Genomic DNA, 9,289 nt, shown 5'->3' with positions numbered 1-9,289 from the left:
CTGATGGAGGCATAATACTTCATAGTGACCACATCTTCCTTATCCATTCATCCATTGAAGAGCATCTTGGTTCTTTCCACTTTGGCAACTGTGGTCATTGCTGCTATGAACATTGGGTACAGATGGCCCTTCCTTTCACTTTATCTGTATCTTTGGGGTAAATACCCAGTAGTGCAATTGCAGGGTCATAAGGCAGCAGTATCACCTCACACCTGTCAGGATGGCTAAAATCAACAACATGAGAAATAAGAGTCATTGGTGAGAATGTGGAAAAAGGGAACACTCTTGCCATTTTTGGGGAATGCAAAAAGGTGCAGCCATTCTAGAAAACAGCATGGAATTACCTCAAAAAGTTAAAAATAGAACTGCCCTATGATCCAGCAATTTCAATGCCAGGTATTTATCCAAAGAATACAAAATACTAATTCAAAGGCATACGTGCATGGAATGTTTTTAGCAGCACTATCCACAATAGCCAAACTATGGAAACAGTTCAGGTTAGTCAATAGGTGAATGATAAAGAAGATGTGGGTGATATATATATCCATGGAATATTACTCATTCATAAAACAAAATGAAATCTTGCCATTTTCAATGACATGGATGAAGCTAGAGAGTATTATGCTAAGTGAAAGGAGTTAGTCAGAGAAAGACAAGTGTCATAAGGTTTTGGTCCTATGTGGAATTTAAAAAACAAAACAAGAATAGAGGACAAGGGGCGTTAGAGAGGAGTAGGGAATTTGGGTAAATTGGAAGGGGAGGTGAACCATGAGAGACTATGGACTCTGAAAAACAATCTGAGGGGTTTGAAGTGGCGGGGGGGTGGGAGGTTGGGGTACCAGGTGGTGGGATTATAGAGGGCACGGCTTGCATGGAGCACTGGGTGTGGTGAAAAAATAATGAATAATGTTTTTCTGAAAATAAATAAAATAAATTGAAAAAAAAAAAAGAATAGGGGAAATAAAAGAAAGGAGAAAAAGCAAGAAACAGACTCTTAACTACAGAGAACATCCTTCTGGTTACCAGAGGGGAGGTGGTGGTGAGTGGATGACATGGAAGATGGGCATTAAAGAGGGGACCTGTGATGAGCACCTGGCATGGTATGGAAGTGCTGAATCACTGTATTGTACACTTGAAACAAATATTACACCGTTGGTTAACTAACTGACACTTAAAGAAAAACTTTAAAAATGAAAAATAAAGGTTAAAATAAATAAAAGAAGGCTTGAAAACTTTTATGTTCTTTTTTTTCTTCTTTTCTTGTAGTCACCACCACTACATGGAAGCAGACAATGGTACAGGAATTTCAGAGTTTCTTCTTCTGGGGTTTTCAGAGGACCCAGAACTGCAGCCCCTCATATTTGGGCTTTTCTTCTCTATGTACTTGATCACTGTGCTTGGAAACGTACTCATCATCCTGGCTGTCAGCTCTGATTCCCACCTCCACACCCCCATGTATTTCTTCCTGGCCAACCTGTCCTTTGTAGACATCTGTTTTACCTCCAGCACCATCCCCAAGATGCTGTGGAACATCCAGACTCAGAGCAAAGTCATAACTTATGCAGGTTGCATCACACAGATGTATTTTTTCATACTTTTTGCAGACTGGGACGACTTTCTCCTGACTGTGATGGCCTATGACCGCTTCGTGGCCATCTGTCACCCCTTGCACTACACGGTCATCATGAAACCCCAGCTCTGTGGACTGCTGATTCTGGTGTCCTGGGTCATCAGTGTTCTGAATTCCTTGTTACAGAGCTTGATGTTGTTGCGGCTGTCCTTCTGTACAGAGGTTGAAATCCCCCATTTTTTCTGTGAACTCAACCAGGTAGTTGGGCATGCCTGTTCTGATACATTTCTTAATGACATGGTGATGAATTTGGGAATTCTGCTGCTTGGCGGTGGTCCCCTTGCTGGGATCCTTTATTCATATTCTAAGATCGTTTCCTCCATACGTAGAATATCATCAGCTCAAGGCAAGTATAAAGCATTTTCCACCTGTACATCTCACCTCTCTGTTGTCTCCTTATTTTATTGTACAAGCCTGGGAGTGTACCTTAGCTCTGCAGCTACCCAGAGCTCCCATGCAAGTGCAGTAGCCTCAGTGATGTACACGGTGGTCACACCCATGCTGAACCCCTTCATCTATAGCCTGAGGAACAGAGACATAAAGAAGGCTCTGAAAAGAATCACTGGGGTTCCAGTGATGTAAAGGCCAATGATTCTTTGGTTGAAGAAGTGCCCATGATTTCAGGGCTCACAGTCTCATAGCCAGGAACTACTATTCTTTTATCCGACTAGGAAAGTGGAATCTGCACCTTCTGTTTGTTTCCTGGAATTTCCAATTCTTTGAGTTCAAGTTTTCCACACATTTAAGTAACTCACTTATTAACCTTCTGTTCTGTGTGATGTCAACAGTATTCTACTTTTCCCACTTTTATACAATCCCAATATTTTCCTGAACCTTGCACAAATGCCTGGGAATTTCTGTATCTTACATGGTACAAGTTGGATTTCTTAAAAACTATTTCATTTCAAATGATTTATATCATGCCAAGTAAATTTTCCCTAGATTGCCCAAAGAATAGTCATGAGTTACATCCTTCATTTGGAAATAACTACATTTGACCACTAAGTCTTTCACGTAAAATATTTGTAGATGAAAAAACAAAACCATAGGTTTCACCTTGAGTCTGTCAGGCTTTTTACATCATATTCTCAATCCTCTTCCTGGTAAGGTGGACTCTAATACTGTTATGTTTAAGTGTCAGGCTCCTGGCAGGGATGCTCAGACTAGGAAAGCCCAGGCACTCTCCCACACCCTTGTGCTTGTGGACATTCCCACAGATGATTCCCTGACCAGAGCCTCTGCTCTGGCTGGACCAGACCTTGGGTTCTTACTGTGACTGCAAGACACACCTCAGCAGCACCCATCAGAGAACTCCAACAAAACCAGGATTATTAATCACAGGTCCTAGAGGGCACGAAGGATCTCGAAGGCCATTCAGGGAGGTCTCAGAGGTGGACAGATGCTTTGAGAGGGAGAGGCAGAGCCCCTCTGAGGGATCAACCTTTATTAGGGTGAAAGACCCCGCATATAGACACCCTTCCCCCAGCCATAGATTAACTAACCGCTCTTTTGCTTTTCTGTCACTGCTTGGCTGAAAAACAGCCTCCCACCACCTGCCACCTTATTGCAAAAACCGGGAGAGAACAAGGACTGAAAGCCTCTAGAGTCCCGCCTGGTCATCTCGAGGAATTCCGAAGAAACTAACAGCTGTGACCCCAGATAACCCCTATTGTGTTTTAAAACCCACCAATAGAAAACCTGTTGCTGGGCTGTTGCTCCTGTACCCCTTCTTGCCCTATAAAAAAGCTTGTAAGCCTGAAGCCCGCGCGCTCAGCTAGCTGATGCTGCTGACTGCCCACAGGCGCGTTTGTGAAGAATAAACCCTCTTGCTTTTGCATCCAGTGGGAGTCTGGTGTCCGATTCTTGGGTGGTGAGGTCCGAGGGTCTTTCAAGGGTCCATGGCCAGAGTGGTTAGGAGTTTGTGGATTCACACTTTATTGGAGATTTTTATATGATTAGAATTTGGGTGCTAAATGGGGAAAGTCAGTGTCAATCATGTGTCAATATGGAGCTTTCCCAGGGCTTTTTGAAGAGGTCCTTCGGGATGGGGCAGCACAGCAGGAGGGCTTATCTGGTAATTGTGTCCCACACTGGATAGTGTGGTTATTCAACCTGACTACCTTTGAAATGCATGCCTCAGAAATCAAAAGCTTCAGGTCAGGCACTTACATTACAACCAAAATGTTAAAGTCAGGCAATTACTCAACAAAGAAACTCTTGTTTTTTTGAACCTGTTTCCTGCTTTTATTCTGTCAGTCAGCTCCCTGTCCAGAAAGTCTACCACAGACACTGCAAACTCTGATGTTCAAGTTTGTATCTCCTGGTGGAGCCCGATGGAAAGACAAGTTTGAACAAATAGATGGACCATGTATATTCTTGGTGTCAGGATAACCTAAATATGATGATGCAAAATTTCAAAACCTTCTTCTTATAACAATACAAGCAGTTCTTTCTTTCTTTTTTTTTTTTTTTTTTATGATTTCCTATCTTCTACTCACGTTGGGCATTGTTCATTCTTTGGGAAAGAGTACTTTGAGTATACAATCAGCACCAGATACTGATTTAGAGCAAGCATGCCCAAGGTGAATTACCTTAATTTAATTTCATTTTTCCCATATTCTTATAGACATTTTGCTTTCTTTCTTGTTAGGAGAGATATTGTCCATCCCTGTTCAGTGTGAATCAGCTATGCCAGTGCTGTAGAACCTACTCTCAGCCATGCTTTTCTAGACTCCTACCTTTCAACTGTATCACTGAAGTCTAATAATATATAACAAGCAGCACCTATTTAAAGTATAAGCTTGACATTTGTGGTGAACACAGTGTAACATAAAGAGTTGTCAGTTGGACCACTAAGTTGCACAATAGAAACAAATGTAACTTTTTGTCAGCTACACTTCAGTAAAAAATGTTTTTTTTTAAAGTATACTGTTTTATGCAGAGAGGACATACCAAACAATTCTATGTCTATATAACTCCAGAAAGTGCACACTAAGCTTTAACTACTTTGTTCCATAACTTATTAAAATTTAATGCCCCTGAGCCTCAGTTTTCTTATTTCTGAAGATAATATGGGGATAACAAAACTAATTTCAGAGAGATATTGTGGCTAATAAACAATGGTGTGTTCATATTTTGTAGATCTCTACAAAAATCTTCAATGGGGAGGTGTATGTAATGTGCATTTTTATACATATGGGTGCTCATATGCACACACATAGACCCATTATTGTTGATCTTTTCTGTCACAGATAAACTTGAAGGAAATTGGGAGAGGATAAGAATGAAAATAATGAATATTTAGATTAGTGTGAAAGTTAAAGTATGTAAAAAATTAGACACAAAGATTTAAAAGAGAAGAAATCGCCTTAAGGATTCACTTTTTCTATGTTAATAGCTGCAAGTCAGCATGGCTCATGGCATGGGAAATTTTCTGTACCAGCTGCTAGGGTTGAACAACTCGAAAGTGACCTCAGATTCCTTTTTCTACTCGAAGTAGGACATCAACACGGTATAACCTTATCCAAGAGAATATAAATAAATAAAACCAAGGCTGAATTATTTCCCTTGAACAAAGTGTTATTGGATTAATGTCTGGATTAGATTGTTGTATGGTTGTAACAAAAGACCATGCTGCTGATTGAAAACAAATTTGTTTATTTTCTGATAGTTCTGGAAGTCACAAGTCTGAAATAGGTCTCCCTGGGCTAAAGTCACTCTGTCTGTTGAGAAGAGTTCATTCTGGAGGTCTGGGGAGAAGAGGTTTTCTCACCTGTTCCAACTGTAGAGCCACTTTTAAACCCTGACTCATGTGCCCTCCCTTTATCTTCAAAGTCAGCAACATAACATCTCAAAATCTCTATGTGACTCCAAATTTTCTACCTTCCTCTTCCACAGTTGGAGGACCCTTTTGATCTATCAGGTCCACCTGGATAATCAGAATAACTTTATGCTAGGGTCAGCTGACTAGTAATGTTAATACCATTTGCAACCTCAATTCTTCTATGCCATGACACAAGACATATCCACAGATTCTGTAGATTAAGATGTGGAAATATTTGGTGATTTTATTCTGCCTACTAAAAGTCCTTTTCAGAGGTATGTTTGATGTCAACTCAGGAGCCCACGCTTTGGAGAATCAAATGCAAAATTTGTTTTAGTCTCTAGGGCGAGTACTTAGACTTTTCTTTCCAAACCACAAATGAAGAGGGTCACATCGCTCATTTATTAGCATCCCGAAGCTATAAAAGGTAAATCAAACCCTCAACTAAATAAATTCAATATCATCTCAAAATTAAGGGAAAGTGCCACGAGGTTAGAACTCTGGAAGGCAGGTAAGGTCATGAGAAAGAGGAATACAGAATTGGATTCACTTGACTTCTAATCTGGTCTCCCACGAGAAGCATCCGCAGGAAAAGTTTCCTTTCTCTCCAGACCAGTGCCACAGGGGGAACACAGTGCTCTGAGGTGGGAGTCACAATGGAAACAGTGCCTAATGAGCAGACATAGAGAGCTCCAAGTGTCTGGTCTGCTGCGGAACCTCAGCAAGTGAAGCCTTGGACTGGACAGCACATGGTTTTTGCTTTTGTGTTCCTAAGTCTGGCTGGGGGACCCATGCTTCACTGCTTCCTGCCATTCTGTCTGGGAACAGAGCTTTGGTCTCCATAATCAACGATCCAGGGAAGAATTGGGACCTCCACACAGAGACTTTCATTTCATAAATCCCACCCAGGTGAGTCTCAGAGCTCAGCAATTATTTAGGAGAGGACCAGAGAGAATGAAACCAGAGAACATTTTCTGAGGTCACCTGAGACTTGGTAGATTCATTTATAATTAATTTATGTAGTGTGCTCAAAAGAGAAGTGTCCATTGGACCCAGCAACACAGGCATCATTGATGACAATATGTGGTGGAAATGGAAGACTCATTGGATGAGACAGAGGAAGGGACTGGGGGACCTAATGAAATTAGGTCCAGTGAAATTAGAACATATCAAAGGGGTTTTCAGCAGAGGAGCAGGAAAAGAGAGTGCTGACATCTGAGGCATATGCAGAGAACGTTTTAAGATGTGGTGTTTTTTAGCATGTTCTGCATTTATAGAAAGCCCCAGACTCATACAGGTAACTATTCCCTTGCAACAGCAGTTCCTGAGACATGAATTTCTCAGCATCTTCTGTCTAGGTGAGTATTCACATAAAAACTTTGTGTTTCATATACAAAAAGGGATATGCTCACTAGCTTTACTTCGTAATGCTTCATTATCAAGAGGTGTGTAAATGATGGTGACATTTATGAAAAGAAGAGAAAACTCAACCAAATCTGTTCATTGGTGAAAATAACTCATTTACTCACAGGGAGGAACTGTACTGTAAGCTTCTTGCATGTAGTGACTAATGCTGTCTGCCACCCTAGACAGCAAGGGGGATGGATACTGCTATCCCCACTGTTTGAGTGAGGACATTCACATTTGGAATGGATTCGTTGTCTCTCCAAAGTTCAAGCATCTTATATGTGGAAGAACTGATGTTCAAAATCTGGTTTTCTGATTCCAAACCTTTTGCACTTAAAATCATTAGGAAGTTTTTTTATTATTACATCGTTAAAAATTCCCTTCTATTGTCCTACATTGTGTGCTACACTGTGTATTTTCTTTTGTAAATTGCAAGTTTATTCCCTTTGCCTGTTTTTCTAGAGGGATAGTCAATCAGTAAAATGTCTTGACATCATAAAAATACCACTCTTTTCTTATTTAGATATATTGTTACTTTCCTGCTTTGTTAATTATTCTGGGCATCAGAATAATTGACTGGGGCTGGAATGCTGCCAGAACCAGGGATGCTTTCTGCTCATCACAGTCTCTCAGGGACCCCCTGAGCTTATTAGGTCTCTTTTGACCCTTGTGTCAATTTCTTTCCTGTATTTTTGAACCTCTTTTATTTAAAATTTTTATTTCTTTTCAGCATAACAGTATCCATTGTTTTTGCACCACACCCAGTGCTTCATGCAATCCATGCTCTCTCTAATACCTACCACCTGGTTCCCCCAACCTCCCATACCCCGCCCCTTCAAAACCCTCGGATTGTTTTTCAGAGTCCATAGTCTCTCACCTCCCCTTCCAATTCCCCTCAACTCCCTTCTCCTCTCCATCTCCCCTTGTCCTCCATGCTATTTGCCATGCTCCACAAATAAGTGAAACTATATGATAATTGACTCTCTCTGATTCACTTATTTCACTCAGCATAATCTTTTTTTTAATTAAATTTATTTATTTTCAGCATAACAGTATTCATTATTCTTTCACCACACCCAGTGCTCCATGAAGTCCGTGCCCTCTATAATACCCACCACCTGTTACCCCAGCCTCCCGCCCGCCCCCACCACTTCAAACCCCTCAGATTGTTTTTCAGAGTCCATACTCTCTCATGATTCACCTCCCCTTCCAATTTCCCCCAACTCCCTTCTCCTCTCTAACTCCCCATGTCCTCCATGCTATTTGTTATTTTTTATGTTTATTTAAATACAGGACACAGTATGATCATATCAAAATGGAGCCACATGTTTCCTTGTCTTGGGGAGGCTTACTAACTAGAGTTTAAGTACCATTTACACATTCTTCAGGATGAAGATAATCTGATCTTGACAGCTTGCCTTGTACCATTTCTTTCACCATTATTGTGGCTGGGGGTGAGAAAGGCCTGATAGTAACACAGTGTCAGGAGGCCAGGGTGCCCCGGGTGTGTGTGTGTGTGTGTGTGTGTGTGTGTGTGTGTGTGTATGTGTGAATGATTGTTATGGGGCATGAGCAGTCCTCAGGGCAATGGTTCTGAGTTCATATACTCTAACATGTGACCCTTAAATGCCAGAATGTTAATGAACAGATGGAAATAATGAAGGGATCTATGTCTATTCAAAGAATACTATGGAACAAAATTAATAAAATACAAAGAACACCATCTGAAGGAAGGACTCCTTGTGTCTTGAAGTCCCATCAGTGGCAGGAAAGCCACCTCCTTCCTCAACATTCTCTGCCACCACCTCTCATCTGTCTCTCTCTTGCTCATTCCCTCACTACACTGACTATATTTTGAGATTTGCATAGCTGAAGTAAGTGCCTTCTGCAGGGTCTTTGCTCTGTTATCCCTGCTGGTCACCCATCTCCCCCTGACATACTTCTGACTCCTGCTTAATCTTTCTGGAAGTGTCTGTTAAAATGTCACTATCTTGGCATGTTTTCCTGAATTTTTATTAAAACGAGGAGAAGGGAGTTGGGGGAAATTCAAAGGGGAGGTGAACCATGAGAGACTATGGACTCTGAAAAACAATCAGAGGGTTTTGAAGGGGCAGGGGGTGGGAGGTCGGGGTACCAGGTGGTGGGTATTATAGAGGGCACAGATTGCATGGAGCACTGGGTTTGGTGCAAAAATAATGAATCCTATTATGCTGAAAATAAAAAATAAATAAAAAAAAGAACATGTAACCCCCAGAAAACAAAAACAAAAACAAAACAACGTAGCATTCTCTCCACCCACTCTGTTTTGTACCTACCTATTTTTTCCTTCACAGAACCTGTCACTGTCTGATGTTACATATTATTTTTTATTTTATTATGTATATTCTTTCTCCATTATTGGACTGTATGGACTTTTTCCCCTCCATGAT

At 41.0% G+C, this 9,289-nt stretch overlaps 1 protein-coding gene across 1 annotated transcript; it reads left to right on the top strand.

The window, feature by feature from the left end:
- The first annotated feature begins 1,209 nt into the window (after window positions 1-1,209).
- On the top strand, window positions 1,210-2,212 carry LOC122909551 (olfactory receptor 7A17-like). The gene has a single exon (XM_044253830.1). It carries the CDS (start codon window positions 1,238-1,240, stop codon window positions 2,210-2,212), a length of 975 nt encoding a protein of 324 aa, XP_044109765.1. The 5' UTR covers window positions 1,210-1,237.
- The last annotated feature ends 7,077 nt before the right edge of the window (window positions 2,213-9,289 follow it).

This window comes from Neovison vison, chromosome 6, assembly GCF_020171115.1.
Source record: "Neovison vison isolate M4711 chromosome 6, ASM_NN_V1, whole genome shotgun sequence".
Classification (NCBI taxonomy): domain Eukaryota; kingdom Metazoa; phylum Chordata; class Mammalia; order Carnivora; family Mustelidae; genus Neogale; species Neogale vison.
This window is presented reverse-complemented; position numbering and strand designations above follow the sequence as displayed.